Below are 14,766 nucleotides of genomic sequence, written 5' to 3' on the forward strand. Positions count from 1 at the left end.
GAGAGTGGTGATGACGGTCAACTGGAACCAAAAACAAACCAGCCATGCAGTCACGAGGCCAAGACGCGCGAGATCGCTTCACCATTGCCCCGTAGACGTTGACTCGACGCGTCAAAGCGTGCTCGCAACATCGGCACTGAGCGCGCGCGCGCGCGGGTCGGTGTTGTTTTGTTGCTCTCAGCAGCCCACGCGCGCGCGTTGTGCCCAGGCACGCGCCCACGCACGCGCTCGCGCGCCAGCTGCATGTTGTCTACCACGTGGCAACTCTCACAGGGCGAAGTCCCCTTCCAACATCCTTTGTGTGGCAGATAAACAAGTATCTGGCCGACGTCTTATCGTATCCGTTCTGAGTCTCACTGTCCGGAATCCTCGCCAAAGCCCCGTGCGCCTTGCGCTATCACTTCGCGCGGATTCCGACTCGAGCGCGCCCTCAGCCGGCAGGCAATCAAGCAATCGATGATTGTAGATGTCTATCATCCGTAGAACGCTAAGGTTCCATGGTGGTAATACAATGTGTAGCCGGGCAAAGGGAATTCTGTCTGATCTACGTCCTTGACGAAAGCTTGGATGCAGCAACAAGCAAACGTAGATTGGGTATTTGGCAAAAAAGGTAGTGAATGGACGAGCGTCTGGCTAGAGGGTAGCGCTTGTCGGGGCGCGCGACTCTCGGGATCGCCGGATAGACGGAGGTCTGGGTAAGGTGCGAGCGTGGGCGCGACAGCGGCCAGAAGGTGATGACTCGCAGCGCCAAGTCTCGAGACTTTGCCAAGTTGAGAGCATCAGCTGGATGAGGGAGCGAGATGTGCTTCAAGCGCATGGGCTATAATATAAAGTCGAAACGTACTTCTTCTTGAATCTGATCGTGGTGCCGACGGCGACGCATCCGTTCTTGATGGCGCTTGCCGTCAAGTGATGCAGAATAGCCGAGTTGGGTGGGGCGGGGAGAAGACTCAAGTCGTCGACTGTTCCTCCTGTCGCTTGAGCCACGGCCGGATTGGCAGGCGAAGCGTTCAGTAGTACGGTAGACAACTGACGAGGTAGCAAAGGAGGGAGAGGGAGCAAGGGGGGAAGTGGTGGTTCCCTGCCTCGGGAACCCGCTGCCTCGCACGCGTCCCGGTACGCTTCCTCGATCTGCTGGGCGCGGGTTATCGTAGAAGGGATATCCTGCGTCCAAATTTCTTCTTGTGCTGGAAACATAGCAAGATTTGCAGAGTCAGCTTCGCGTTCGCTTCGATTTTAGGCATGCCAAACAGTGCAAGCCGGCTCACCTTTGTCCGGTCCAAATACCTCGTCTAGATCTCCGCGCTTGACCTCCGCCTGACGCTTGGCAGCTTGGAGGTCGTGCGCAGTGGCATGACCTCCCATACCCGCCGGAGCAAGCGCGTTGCGTTGCTGCTTAGAGACGCCCACAACGCCTGCGTCCTCGGGCTTCCGGTCCGGATCGTCCAAGATGGGCATCTCGATGTAGTTGACCAAGTTACCACTTCCGTCAGTAGCCGTTGGCAGATCTCTCGAGACTCTCCATCTGTCGTCCACGATGAATTTGAGTCGATGCGTTCCAGGTTCGAGATGCAGAACAATGGTGTGATCGCCTGTCTTGCCTCTGCCACCTCCATGCGCATGACTTGGACGTTTGAGAGGCACTTTGGATCGCCACTCGTTTGCAAACGTTCCAGTCACAAAGACATCTCTGCCGCCTCCTCGCCAGGTGACGGTAACGGGCCTCAACGGTCCAGAAGGAGGCTGGTAACGACCAGCCGCTGCAGAGGCCGTTCGTCCACTCGCTGGCGCAGTCGGAGCACGCGAAGCAGGTGTGGACGTCTGCGAAGCGTCGAAGCCTTTGACGACGCCTCGACCATGAGGCGCCGGTCCTGGGAAAGCTGGAGTATTGACGCCACTCTCGACGCCAGCAAAGACCTGTACGCCTGATCTTCGTCTCTCGCCAGAGTCCCTGCTTGGCTCTGGGCTCAAATTGAGAGAATCTTCTTTCGATTGAGGTACTTCTGAGCGCGTCTGTGTTGTCAAAGAACGAAGCGCTGAAGGTTGTCCAGGCGTGGGTGTAGCTGCCCGAGAAGCGTCCGTGGCAGTGTCGGCACTCAGTGGCCCTTCGCTTGTCACAACAGACTCGCGCGCGTCATTCGTCTCGACACAAAGTCCTGCAGGGGTGACTGCTCCTTCACTAGCTACATGCGTCGCTTGGACAGCTGCTTCTACTTCGTCTGCTGGTAGTGGTCGCGACAATGATTGAGTTGGGCTACCAGGTAGCGGCGAGCGGCCGGGTTCGGGCGAAGAGACCTTGCTTGCAGCGCCTGGTTCAATGACTACATCTTCGGTGTTCAAGACTGCTGCAGCTGCACCGGCAGGTGCGAGGGATGGTCCACTGACGTCGTCCATCCAAGCGCTTCTCGACTCGTGAAGAGGCAAGCCACCGACCGCGGGTGCTTCACTGGTAGGGCTCGCGTGAGTGGGAGACGATGCGACAGAACCGGTCGGACTGGCATATGTGCTAGGAATGAGGGTCGGAATTTTGAGGTAAGATGGCAGAGCAGCTGGGAGCTGACGACCGAGCGGGTCTGTGTTGCCAGTGCCATGACGAAGCGCATCTCCAGGAGATTGACCGGCCGGCGTCGATGCGACAGTGCCAAGACTAAGTCCAGTGTCTGGACCGCTCGCCAAATGTGGCTCGTGAAAGATGCTGCGATGGGCGGGCGCAAAAGCAGCGATGCCAGTGATCGGCTGAGGAGCTGACACGTAGCCATTCTGGTCCACGCCAGCAACTGCTCCTCCGAATGCACCAGACGAGGACTGGGGTGATTGGCCAGCGTAGGTAGGGGCCAGAGCAGGTGAAGGGCTGAAATGCGAGGGCATGCCTGATGCGTGACGAGCCACTGTCGCAACTGATGGGCTGGGATAGGGCGACACGACTAGATTCGGCTCGAAGGGAGGTGGTACCAGCGTTCCGGGACCCCGACGCAACGGCGTCATCCTATTTCGAGGCGCGTCCGGGTACTTTTGATCAGCGATGACATCCTGACTGTAATGAGTCGGTATTGAAACGTAGCTTGTAACTCACCCACTGCTTGGCGCATCGTCAGCATCGCTGAGCTCGATGCTCTTCTTTCGACGGAACGCAGGAGCTTGTGAGGCGGTAGGAGTGCTCGACGAGGGCTTCCGAGCAGCAGCCAAGACACCGCCCGAGCTGCCACTTCGCGCTCGAGCACGAGTTGGACTCAATTGAGCTGCGCGCTCTGCGGCCTGCCTCAATGATGCCGAAGTGCGTGATGTTCGGGGAGATCGAGAGACAGGCTGGGTTCCGGTGGTGCTCGCGCGCCTCAACGTCGGTGATGGAGATCGATCGTCGGAGCCTTGCGCGGTCGTGGCGCCTCGGCCACCGCCGGGCAGATCCGAAGGCTGAGAAGGATAGGGTGGAAGACCATTGTAGCGTCTGAGTCTGTCCCCTTGTTGAGGGTTGGCTGCGCCTGGCGGTCCCTCCCGCTCCGAAGAAGGTGTGTTGCCCATGCCTCTCTGTTTGATCAACGAGCGTAGCGCTCATCCACTAGGCGCTGGCCTGAGACGTCGACAGTATGCTAGCGCCTCTAAGGTACGCACACCGAGTCGCACTGCTATTGGCCTTTCCGTTGCAGTCGCGAAAAGTCAGCGTGAAAGATTTCGGGGATACGTGATGCTTCGATTCGATCTATGGAGACATTAGTGGTCACCTGCACGCCAGGCAGCGACACTTTGAAGCTTGATTTCGACCTCGATTGCTGAGTGCACAAAGGTGGTGAAAGGACTTGGCAGTCGCGGCGTGGCGACGCGACGATGAGACGGGGCAGCGTAGCAATGGTAAGAGTGTGGATATTCAAAACATACTGAGATGGAAGTTGAATAATGTCGAGGATGATGCGATGCAAAGTCGACAAGTCGCGTAGGAGTCGGTGAGTATTCGTGCGCGTGTGCAGTCAGTCACGAGTATGTGCAGAGTGGTGCAGAAGATGGTTCAAGCGTCCTCGCCCTTTCGAAGGACTTCACTCGGAGTCAAAAGGCGTGTTGCCGAGCTTGCTGCTGCTGGCTGAGCGTGAGAAGCATTTGCTGATGGGTGTCGCAGGAGCAAGTCGTGAGTGAAGAGTAAAGGTGCTGCTGATCGCGGCTTTGGTCTCACTTGCCGCGGGCACGTCATCAATCAAGCTAGCTAGGCGCGGTGTGGTGATGTACAAAAGGCCTCGGGTCCGATAACACATGCTCTGACACCCAGCCAAAGACGATGACGTCCATGCATCGCCAGCAGCAGCAGCACGCAGCATTTGTGCCGAGGGCCCGATGATCGCGCAGACCGCGCACGCATCAGCTTGTGGAAGAGGAAATTCAATATGAATGATGCACGTGACACGATTAGAATTCAAGATTGTGTGAGAGAGAGAGAGAGAGAGAGAGAGAGAGAGAGAGAGAGAGAAGAGAGAGAGATAGCCACGTGGTCTCTGCGCTCAATAGTTTTGGCGGTGAGCAGGTACGCACGGGCACAGCTGATGGACGGGGTCAGTATGTGCGCGCTCTGCCCGCGCAGCACGATGCGATGCGATGGAATCGGTTGACCGAGCACCCGCCGCGTCATGGCATGCACCAAACCCAAGTGCGCCGTCCTGTGGGCGGTGCCTGCATGCATGCATGCAGCGGAGGCCGCTCCGTGACGGCAAGGTCAAGTCGCCACGCAGCAGCACGAAGGGTGTGTACTCGTGACTGTGGATTTTGGGTTGCATACGGCTGCGTAGGCGACGGGAAGTGGATCTGGCGACAACCCCATCATTTCTCTTGGAAGATCTACGGGGCAGTCGTGAGTCTCATGCGTGCTCAAGGTCCAGCTGGACCTTCAAGGCAGCAACCGAAATCACTTGCAGCAGGTGTCAGCAGCAATTCTTGATCAATCGTCTACACGCCATCCCTGCCCCTCTTCACTCCTCGATTGCTCACTAGCGTCAGGTTACATCAACAGTCGGAGTCGCCCTGAGGTGTTTCACGTCCTTCTCAGCACCTCGACTCGAGCACCCTTCAACACCTTCAAGCGTAGGCGACCTTTCTTGAATCGCGATGCTGGCTGCTGTGCGCAGGTTGCCCACCAGGGCAAGTGGGCTGGTCAGCCCCCGGATCGTGGCGGCTTCGAGCAATGGTAAGTCTGCGATCATTGGCGACGTCAGCCGAGAACCAGCGCATACCATGTTGCTCATTTTTATTTGCCAAACATATCAACACAGTCGTCAGAGCGGCTGCTTTCTCCACGTCATCTCGTGTCGAGGCGCTGAGCAAGTTCAACATGCCCGCCATGAGTCCGACGATGACGGAAGGAGGGATCGCAGCCTGGAAGAAGCAGCCTGGAGAGAGCTTCTCAGCTGGAGAGGTGCTCCTGGAGATCGTGAGTGCGATCGAGCTGAACCAGCTCTACAGCGGATAGATGGCGACTGATCATGCCTTCATTCTTACGCGAACAGGAGACAGACAAGGCCACGATGGATGTCGAGGCGCAAGAGGACGGAATCATGGCAAAAATCATTGTGAGGCACAGGTTTGACCTTTGGGTGACATGACAGTCTTGCTTAAGGCGCCAATCTGTGTTTTCAGGTCGGCGATGGCAGCAAAGCAGTGCCTGTAAACTCCCCAATCGCGATCATCGGCGAGGAAGGCGACGACATCTCAGGTGCCGATGCACTCGCTGCAGAGGCTGAGAAGGACGCGTCCCAGACCAAGAGCGAGCCCAAAGAAGAGTCAAAGCCAGAAGCACCTGAACCTCCCAAGAGTGAGCCAAAGAAGGAGGAGCCGGTTCCTGCTTCTCAGCCAGCTGCCTCGTCGTCAGGTTCCGCGCCGGTGCGAAATGAAGGCGAGCGCGTCATCGCTACACCAGTCGCCAGGCGAATTGCACAGGAGAAGGGCATTCCCTTGAGCAAGGTCAAGGGCACAGGTCCTGAGGGCAGAATCATCAAGGCGGATGTCGAGGCTTACCAGCCAGAGGCTGCAGGAGCAGCAGCACCCGCCACATCCCCTTCGGCTCCTTCGAAGAGCGCTGCTGCGCCTTCAGCGCCCGCACCTGCCCCTTCTTCTTCCGCAGATTACGAGGACACGCCGGTTTCCTCCATGCGACGCGTGATTGCGTCTCGCTTGACCGAAAGCAAGCAGCAGCTGCCGCACTACTACGTGTCGATCGATGTTGAGATGGACAAGGTTCTTCAATTGCGAGCAGCGTTCAATGCAGCTTCGGAGGCCAAGGCCGGTGGAGACAAGCAATTGGCCAAGCAAGCTAAGCTAAGCGTGGGCGACTTCATCACCAAGGCCGCCTCCGTCGCGTTGCGAGAGGTACCAGAGGTGAATGCAGCATGGTATGGTGACTTTATCAGGAGCTACAAGAAGGCGGACATCTCCATCGCCGTGGCCACCCCGACTGGTCTGATCACCCCCATTGTGCGAGATGTTGGTGGCACGGGTCTGGCAAGCATCAGCGCTCAGACGAAAGCATTGGCTGCCAGGGCCCGGGACGGCAAACTCAAGCCGGAGGAGTACCAAGGCGGCAGCTTCACCATCTCCAACATGGGAATGTTTGGAATCACGCACTTTACAGCCATCATCAATCCCCCGCAAGCGTGCATCCTCGCCATCGGAGGCACAGACACTAGGATTGTTCCCGATGACTCGTCCGAGCAAGGCTGGAGAAAGGCAAACGTCATGCAAGCGACGATTTCGGCTGACCACCGCATCGTCGATGGCGCTACTGCAGCGAGATGGATGAAGGCGTTCAAGGACGCGCTGGAGAATCCTTTGAGGTGAGGACAGGGATTTGAATGAGACAGCTTTGATCGAAGCGGCCGCTTGTGCTGATATGCTCCCTCACCTGTGCGCTCTCTCTCAGCTTCATGCTGTAAGCTTTTCATACCGCTTTTAGACGCGCAAGGCGCCCTTTGAGAGACCTTGGATGTACTCATGACAAAGAAGCAATCCGATCGAAGAGCGATCAGCCGACGGGTGATTTGATCTTGCAGCCGGAAGCTGATGATCCAACCACAGTCTTGCTAGGTGTCATTCTAGAGGCAGGGCACGACAGCCTATGCGAAGCATCGTCCATTGAGTGTGATGTCCGTCAAGAATTGTAGGTACATGATGCACACGGTAGGTGTAATTACATGGATGAAGGCTCTACTCTGAGGGTCGAGCATGTGAGGCCACAGCTCGCACCGGTCTCGCAGACCGTTCGTCTACTCTTCGTTCTCGGACATGCCGGCCCACTTGGAGGCTGCACGGAGACGAGGGCCGTACTTGTAAAGCACGAAGGGGATAGGGGTGAGGAGCAGGGAGAAGCCTCCCAAGAGCGAGCAACCGCCCTGCACAGTGAGAGCAGAGAACATCTGGCTCGCAAAGAGCGGGAAAGCGCCTCCCAGACCGCTCCTCATGACGTCGTTGGCTGCGAAGATGGAGGCTACGTATCTGGGATAATTTTGTGCTAGGTAGACCAAGATGCCTTGAAAGAGGAAAAAGACCGACATGCCGAAAAGTCCGCTGCCTAGAATGGGCACGATCCAGTGAATGGAGCTGAAACTTGTCCATCCGATCCAGAAGAGGGAGATGGGGAAGCAGATACCTCCAACCATTGCGATGATTTGTCGATCCTCTGGAGAGTGTTCGCCAGACCGCAAACGTGGGTTGAGGTACTTGATGACGAATATTGAGTAGATGCCCATTCCGATGACGGCGCCGACGACGATACCCAAGAATGCAGTGCCAAGCTCTCCAGGGTTGAAACCATGCCTTTCTGCAAAGATGAGCGGGTAGACCTCAAAGAAGCAGTACAGAACGGCGTAGATGAATGCAATGAAGAGATTATTTGCAAAGGCGACAGGCTCGGCAAAGGTCAAGATGAACGGTCGGACCAATGTCATCTGAGCCACTTCTCCGAGTGTCATGCCCGCAGCTTCGAGGTCTCCTTGACTGGTGAGTTTCTGGTTGCCAGTCACTCGGCGCAGGCGAGCTGCTCTTCGAGAGAGAATGGTGGAGTGGTTCGTCTCGGGGAGTTGAAAGAACATGATGAGCCAAACGCCGCCTGTTGCCCAAAGCAGAGGCCACAGACACCATCGCCAGCCGTTTGCCTGTCCGGCAAAACCACCAATCAATGGGCCGAGGGCTGGACCAGACGCAGCGGACAGACCCCAAAGACCCAGCGCGATGGAGAATGATTCCATGTCCCAAATATCGCCGACTGTTGCTCCACCTGTTGCCAATACCGGACTTCCGACAAAGCCAGCGGCGAATCGGAGCGGCAACAAAGCGCCCAGGGAGGAGTTGTAGATGGAAGGGAATTGGAGCAGGACGAAGAGGCCAATACTGATGATGTAGGGCCAAGTGCGACCGATGGCTGGAATTTCCGACATGGGACTGAGGAACAAGGGTCCGATGCCGTAACCCCAAACGAATAGAGTGATGGTCAGAGCAGCGGCTGTGCGACCGCAATTGAGATCCATCATGAGGTCCTCGGTGACCGGCGAGATGATGGCGGACCCCATGTAGATGGCGGTCGTGGCCATGCAGATCTGAGCAGTGACCCAAATTTTGTAGAGCAGCGGCCAGTTGCGCGGATTTTCGGGATCGCTGTCCGAGTACCAAGTGACGAGGGTGTAATCCCCGCCATTGTGCAGCTGACCAACATCTGCACCCTGCTTCTCCTCGCTCTGATCGCCTGGCTGCTTGGCTTGATCATCCTTGGCTGCTAAGGCCGCCTTCTCAACGTCGGCCGGCTTCAGTTGCTCTGCACGGGCTGCACCTCCATTCAAAGTCCCACTTTCGCTGTGGTTGGATTCGGCTGCAGGACTTGCTTGGCCCATTGACAGCTTCTCTTTCGCTCGCTCATCTGCTACTGTAGGAGCGCCCACTTTGTACTTTTCGGGCACGACATAGCCTTGCTTCTCTTCTGGTGCGCGCAACAGCTTCTTGCCAGAGAGGAGGTAGATGATTGACCCTGCCGCTGTCTCGCCGAAGCGCGAAGGCGGAGGCAGGGAGGGGTTTGAGGTGGAAGCGGCAGACGACATGATGGGTGACGGGTGGTGCTAGTGAGGGATACCGCGAGGATGGCAGCCCTGTGAAGATGCAGCGTCACAGATGCTGCTGGCGGGAGTAAGGGTACGAGTGGAGGTGCCGACCTCTTTATAAGTGCGTTTAGTCAAGACGCGCTCCCCCATTCGTCGATCGAGTCAATCGTCGATCGATGTCATTCACAAGAAAAGCCACGCTTTTTGCTGGTGCATGCGGATGATGCTTGCTCGCATCCTTCCACCCTCAACGTGAGTAGGAAATTCACGATTGTCGGTCGGTGAGTCACGAGTATACTGCGCCAGCGAGCTCATATTTTCTTCTCCACAGCAGCGGTGCTGCTGATGACGTGCGGATCCAGCATGCGCGTGTCGTCAGCATCACTCACGACTCCGTCGACCGTCGTCTGAGGGCCGCGGCACTGCGTGGGTGTGACTGCCTGAATCGATCGAGCCGCGGCACGCCGCAGGAGAGTCAAGCGGCAGGCGGCCAAATTGACGGCAAAAACGTCAAACCCTGCATCCAAATGATTCGGAATCCATGCAACGGGAGCGGCAGCAGCAGCTAGGGGCCGAGCTCGGGCATCAATCAAGAGTCAAGTCAAACGAAGAATGACGCTGCGTCGCTTGCTTGCGGCGATGTCGATTCGCGGCCACTCGTGACTGCTGATGCAAGCAAGCATGCGCGGACGAAGCTCGCGAGATCGCGCGTATCTCGTCAATCAATTCACGATTCACACATTGATGTGAACCAAAAATCAAGTCTCGGCGGATGCGCCTGAGATGACCGCGGCCATGCTGCATGCATGCAGCATTTTCGACTGCGCTCATCGGCCCGCCCGTGCCCGCCGGCATACGCGTGTCCGAGCAATAACGCCCTCCACATGATGGCGGGCGACCCATTGAAAGTCTTGGCGCAAAAGTTTTGAAGTCTTGAGTCACTGTCAGCTTAATTCATGGGACACTGCTCGGTGTACAGTAGCGCTGTCAGCATGCAGGTGCACATGTGCCGTGAGCGACGGGCTTTGCGGCTATACAGATCGGGTGAACGCATTCGATACGATTCACGATTCATCCGCGGTTAGCCGCGGATGAATCGTCCGACGGTGCGTGTGTAAGGCTCACAGGGAGAGCTCTTTATGTCCGCCTCGGGCTGCTCCACGAATGCGAGTCATGCGTCTTAGCAATCGTGAATCTTGAATCGAAATTCCTCTGATGAGAGTGTCGCGTCACGAGGTTATGCTCCACCGTATTTGTATGGAGACGCCGCGCCGCTCTGTACGTCGAATCAGACCCGTTCAGGATTTGGTCACGTGATGAGCTACACCGCCCGCTCCCACAGTGCACGTGTCCCAGCACGAAAAAAATGGGGCCGTGCAAGGCGAAAGAAGCGCCGTTTTTCACTTTGGACTTTCGCTTTGACTCTTGTGACTGCGCGCAAGACCGATCAGGTGCACACTCGAGATATTCACGATATGAATCAAGATTCAAGATTATCCATGTTGTGATTCACATTTGATTCACACATTCACGATACTGATCGTGATTAAGATTCCTCAGGCTTTGCATTTTGAGTCACGATACACCTCTTGCTTGTTCCATGGCTACCGGCGACCCTATCACCGCATTGCCCGAGATAGCGGTGAGCTATAGCGTTTAAGTTCCAGAAGATCGATCCATCGCTTCATCCAGGCTTGTGAGCACAGGGCACGGACGTCTGCACTCCAACCTTGTCCGACATGCCGCCTCCTGCGCAAGATCCGTCCCAAGATGCAGCATCCACGCAATGTGCGAGCAATCCAGGCCGAGCTTTCTTCGATTCCTTCTTCGCGCAAGCATTAGATCAAGCTGGTTTGGAAGATGCTTCGCTGAGGCCAAATCGCACATCCGCCAACACGCCCGGCTATGCCGAGGACAACAAGGCGCGCCGTCTGAACGAGCTCAGTGGCAGCACAGTGGGCATCAGCGATGCATCCCAGCCTAAGAGCGTTGCAAACAATAGCACGTCTGCTTACAGCGGTCTCGATTGTGGCTCCAACCCTGGCCCGTCTGCAGAACAGCTAGAGGCTGAGAGCGCATACACGAGTGCAAAGCAGCACTCTCCGCGGGCTCTGAACAATACAACGGCAGGAGCGCCAGGAGGTGGATGCAGACCCAAAGGGAAGCGCAGTGACAAGCAAAGTTTGAATCGCGCCTTTCATGGGTTGGGCAAGAGAAGCGCCGCGGACGATGCTAGCATGAGCGCAGTCCAGGACCTCGCATCCACAGCGCGCCCATCAAATCCGATTGCTCTGGAAGACTTGGAACGAGCACAGTTGCTGCAGGAGATGCAAATGGAGAGGGACAGCTTTGCCGCAGCTTCTTCCCAGGCGATTCGTCCGGGAATGGAGTCGGAGGAGTCGGAAGATGAAGACCTGGCTCTCCTTGGAGAGGGTCTAGACGCGCCCGCTTCATTGTCCGAGAGCACTCAGTCCATCCTCAGCCTGACACAAAGTATGAGGGAAGCCAGCTCGCCTGCTGCAGCCCTTGGACACGCGCCTGCATCCATGAGCAACATCAACGCTGGCTCGTCGTCGTCTGCTGGTGCCTCCAACTTTCGCAGCCCACCTATCTTGCCCGTGGGCGCCAGTGCTGGTCACAATCAGCTGCTATCGAGGCAGAACAGCTTCAGGAGCGCTAGTGCGAGCGGGCAGAGGACTCCAGTCATGGACAAGGATGGTCTAGGATGGCCAGGTGAGTTGTTGCATGAAAGTGTTCAGAAGGCAGTAGAGTGCGCGAGGAGGGCTGCTAGCTGAGGCTAGCGGTGCGCACTACGCTAATCCGCTCAACGTTTGTTCTGCGCTTTCGCAGCCAAGTCCACCCTCGATCGGCTCAATCATACGCCGGCTCAGGCCGCTGCGAATTCAGCTCGTCTAGCAGGCGCTGTGCGGACCATCTTGCAGTGCCTTGGCGAAGACCCGGATCGGGAGGGCCTGAGAAGGACGCCGGAAAGGTATGCCAAAGCGCTGCTTTGGATGACGCGTGGTTACGAAGAGAGACTAAGCGGTGAGATTGGCGAGCGGCAGCAAATCGGCGCGTGTGACCGCAATCTTTCGCTGACCTTCACCGTGCACACAGACGTCATCTCAAATGCAATCTTTGACGAAGAACACGACGAGATGGTCATCGTCAAGGACATCGAGATCTCGAGCTTGTGCGAGCATCACTTGGTCCCTTTTAGGGGTAAGGTGAGTTGGCCCTTTCGTCGCGCGATCTCTGGGTCGCTGCCGCTGATAATCTGGTCCGCGCTGCGACGCTCAGATCCACATTGGCTACCTGCCGAATCGCTTGGTGATCGGCTTGTCGAAACTAGCGCGCATCGCAGAGACGTTTGCTCGTCGGCTTCAAGTGCAAGAGCGTCTGACCAAACAAGTGGCTTTAGCGCTAGAAGAAGCGATTCACCCGCAAGGCGTAGCTGTTGTGGTCGAATGCGAGCACATGTGCATGTCGGCCCGTGGGGTGCAAAAGCAAGGCGCGACGACCGTCACTAGCTGCATGCTCGGCTGCTTTAGGAATAGCGCAAAGACCAGGCACGAATTCTTGACTCTTATCAATCGCAAGTAGATCTTCAACAACTCCGGTCGTCGTGAGATCGCGTCAACCGCATCGTCACGCGCGCCATTATAGTCGTCATTCCCACCTGCGGAACGAGACGGGTCGTCAGGAGTGGCGATCCGCGATACTGCCAGTCCATCTTTCAGCTGGCTGACCGGCCAAATCTTCACGTCATCTTCAAAAATGTTTGCAGCACTCTGATAATTCCCCGTGTACTCTAGATTCAACTCGAATGCCACGCAATCAACGATCTCCCGCTCTGCACCTCAAGACATCACCTCTGTCAGACTTGCAACGCGCGCGGTCTCTGCGTCACTCAAGTTGCATCCTGGCAAGGTGGGATGGGCGGAAGATGTCATTTCGCAGATGGGGGCGCTTGGTGGGACACGGGGCGTGTGTGGGTGTGATCTCTCAACTTCTCGACAGATCTTGCTAAGCGAGCGCACTCCATTGCAAAGGTCAGAGCCAGAAGTTGAGTCTTGTGGTGCAGCGAGCAGCTGATCTTCTTGGGTCACGAGCGGCCCAAATAGGCTCTTTATCATCTAATCAAAGCTGCGAGCGCGAAGACCACGAGGAGGAATTTTAGGCGGGGTCGCCTTCGGGGCCGGCTTCAAAACCTTTGGTGGCTTCTTGCCAGGGACGACCTCTTCAGGAGGAGGCTTGGACTCGATGTCGTGCGTGCCACGCTTCTTGATAGGAGCGCCAGTAGTGGCCATGTCGACTGTCTTGAAGGCTCGACGAGCAACAGCGGGTGGATGAGGAGGCTTCTCCTTCTTCTCCTTCTTGAGTGGCTCGGCTTCAGGCTCAGAGCTGCGACGAGCAGCAGGTGATGGAGGAAAAGGTGGAGGAACAGGCTTCTCCTTGTGCGCCTTGAGAGGCTTAGCGTCAGGCTCAGAGCTTCGACGAGCAGCAGGGGGTGGAGGAACAGGCTTCTCCTTCTTCGCCTTGAGTGGCTCAGCTTCAGGCTCAGAGCTTCGACGAGCAGCAGGAGGTGCAGGATGAGGCTTCTCCTTCTTCGATGGAGGAGGAGGTGGAGGAGGGTGCCACGTCTTCGGTGGCGGCTTGTGCTTGACTTCTGCATGCTCACCTCTGCGAGTAGGGGGAGGGTGAGGGTTATCCTTCTTCGCAGGGGGATCGGGCTTGCCGCTTTCGTGGTGCGTGTCAGGCTGCACCTGACGTGCAAGGAGACCCGGGCTTGGGTGCTCGAGGATAGGAGTTGGAACGTTGATCCTAGCCTCGAGAACTGGGGCGCCGAGAAGCGTTTCGTGAGGTCAATGGTCAGCCTAGCTCGAGGCGCTGCGGGATGGAGAGTCTCGTTGCCCTACTTGAAGGCTCGTTGAGCTAATACTCACCATCTTTGCCAAAGGCAATGTCACGCTGTTGCAGCGCAGTCGGGTAGGCATTGACCAGCGCCATGGCCACGACCACGAAAGCGGTCAGCTGAATGAATCGCATGTTGCAAGCTTTGAAAGTACTACTGAATCTGTTGCGTGTTGAGCACGATACTGGGATTGCTTAGAGATGCAGAGAAGGGCGAAAGTCGAGGAGACGAAGCTGCCCTTTTTATAATTGTCGAGAGGCACGTTCTGGCTCTAGAGGCCACTGGTCTACTCCTTGTTTGACGCGGCCGCAACTCACATCACTGGCCCAGCAATAGCATGTCGGAACTACTATAGACGGCTACATCCGCCACCAGCGCCAGCGTTTTGCGATTTCGACAAGGGAATAAGATCACTGGACCGGAGCCGAAGCGCCAGCCTCTGGCACTTTCTGCGGGTGGCAATGAAGCGAAAGCCGAGACACGACACCACGGCAGAGGCTGTGAGGAGAGCTGAGCGGCCGCTGACTGTGTTCAAATGAAGGTGGTTGGGTCCATCCCGCACTTTGAGATGGTAGCCAGGAGACGAGCACGAGCTCCGGCGTCAACTTGACCACGCTTGCGACCATCACTGCGATCGCATCATTCCTCTGACGCCCATGCATCGTGATTTGCTGACCTTGAGTCCTTGGCAGAGGTTTGTGAGACATTACACACCAGTGCTTAATGAAGAATCAACTTGTAGCTCTCATCGTGGATCGCAGTCCTAATGGAGTGATCACCTCCGAGACCAGG

At 56.8% G+C, this 14,766-nt stretch overlaps 5 protein-coding genes across 5 annotated transcripts; 2 read left to right on the forward strand and 3 right to left on the reverse strand.

Annotated features, from left to right (window-relative positions):
- Nucleotides 1-438: 438 nt before the first annotated feature.
- On the reverse strand, nt 439-3,040 carry IE81DRAFT_250741 (hypothetical protein). Its single transcript, XM_025511314.1, has 2 exons — nt 1,269-3,040; nt 439-1,187 (listed from the first exon to the last, which is right to left on the reverse strand). Exons 1-2 carry the CDS (start codon nt 2,983-2,985, stop codon nt 808-810), a joined length of 2,097 nt encoding a protein of 698 aa, XP_025371811.1. The 5' UTR covers nt 2,986-3,040; the 3' UTR covers nt 439-807.
- A 1,755-nt stretch (nt 3,041-4,795) lies between these two features.
- On the forward strand, nt 4,796-7,164 carry IE81DRAFT_320953 (putative dihydrolipoamide acetyltransferase component of pyruvate dehydrogenase complex mitochondrial precursor). The gene is made up of 5 exons (XM_025513186.1): nt 4,796-5,164; nt 5,250-5,407; nt 5,484-5,546; nt 5,614-6,806; nt 6,893-7,164. The coding sequence occupies exons 1-5, from the start codon at nt 5,086-5,088 to the stop codon at nt 6,903-6,905; spliced, it is 1,506 nt and encodes a 501-aa protein (XP_025371812.1). The 5' UTR covers nt 4,796-5,085; the 3' UTR covers nt 6,906-7,164.
- On the reverse strand, nt 7,035-9,333 carry IE81DRAFT_320955 (MFS general substrate transporter). The gene has a single exon (XM_025513187.1). The coding sequence runs from the start codon at nt 9,057-9,059 to the stop codon at nt 7,236-7,238; it is 1,824 nt and encodes a 607-aa protein (XP_025371813.1). The 5' UTR covers nt 9,060-9,333; the 3' UTR covers nt 7,035-7,235.
- A 2,272-nt stretch (nt 9,334-11,605) lies between these two features.
- On the forward strand, nt 11,606-12,662 carry IE81DRAFT_286795 (GTP cyclohydrolase I; the record flags this gene model as incomplete). The annotated part of the gene is made up of 4 exons (XM_025511686.1): nt 11,606-11,792; nt 11,910-12,104; nt 12,177-12,286; nt 12,360-12,662. The coding sequence occupies 4 exons, from the start codon at nt 11,606-11,608 to the stop codon at nt 12,660-12,662; spliced, it is 795 nt and encodes a 264-aa protein (XP_025371814.1).
- A 480-nt stretch (nt 12,663-13,142) lies between these two features.
- On the reverse strand, nt 13,143-14,246 carry IE81DRAFT_250893 (hypothetical protein). Its single transcript, XM_025511315.1, has 2 exons — nt 14,006-14,246; nt 13,143-13,896 (listed from the first exon to the last, which is right to left on the reverse strand). The coding sequence occupies exons 1-2, from the start codon at nt 14,106-14,108 to the stop codon at nt 13,196-13,198; spliced, it is 804 nt and encodes a 267-aa protein (XP_025371815.1). The 5' UTR covers nt 14,109-14,246; the 3' UTR covers nt 13,143-13,195.
- Between the last annotated feature and the right edge of the window lie 520 nt (nt 14,247-14,766).

The sequence above is a fragment of the Ceraceosorus guamensis genome (genome assembly GCF_003144195.1).
Source record: "Ceraceosorus guamensis strain MCA 4658 unplaced genomic scaffold IE81scaffold_9, whole genome shotgun sequence".
In the NCBI taxonomy this organism is placed as follows: Eukaryota; Fungi; Basidiomycota; class Exobasidiomycetes; order Ceraceosorales; family Ceraceosoraceae; genus Ceraceosorus; species Ceraceosorus guamensis.

Bases quoted from the DNA above. Each gene is read 5' to 3' on its own strand.
- IE81DRAFT_320953 (XM_025513186.1), top strand. From the start codon at position 5,086: ATGCTGGCTGCTGTGCGCAGGTTGCCCACCAGGGCAAGTGGGCTGGTC. The intron at 5,408-5,483 runs GTGAGTGCGATC...TTACGCGAACAG, and splicing joins GAGAGGTGCTCCTGGAGATC to GAGACAGACAAGGCCACGAT. The intron at 5,547-5,613 runs GTGAGGCACAGG...CTGTGTTTTCAG, and splicing joins GAATCATGGCAAAAATCATT to GTCGGCGATGGCAGCAAAGC.
- IE81DRAFT_320955 (XM_025513187.1), bottom strand. From the start codon at position 9,059: ATGTCGTCTGCCGCTTCCACCTCAAACCCCTCCCTGCCTCCGCCTTCG.
- IE81DRAFT_250893 (XM_025511315.1), bottom strand. From the start codon at position 14,108: ATGCGATTCATTCAGCTGACCGCTTTCGTGGTCGTGGCCATGGCGCTG. The intron at 13,897-14,005 runs GTGAGTATTAGC...TCGGCGCCCCAG, and splicing joins CATTGCCTTTGGCAAAGATG to TTCTCGAGGCTAGGATCAAC.
- IE81DRAFT_250741 (XM_025511314.1), bottom strand. From the start codon at position 2,985: ATGACGCCGTTGCGTCGGGGTCCCGGAACGCTGGTACCACCTCCCTTC. The intron at 1,188-1,268 runs GTGAGCCGGCTT...CTATGTTTCCAG, and splicing joins GGTATTTGGACCGGACAAAG to CACAAGAAGAAATTTGGACG.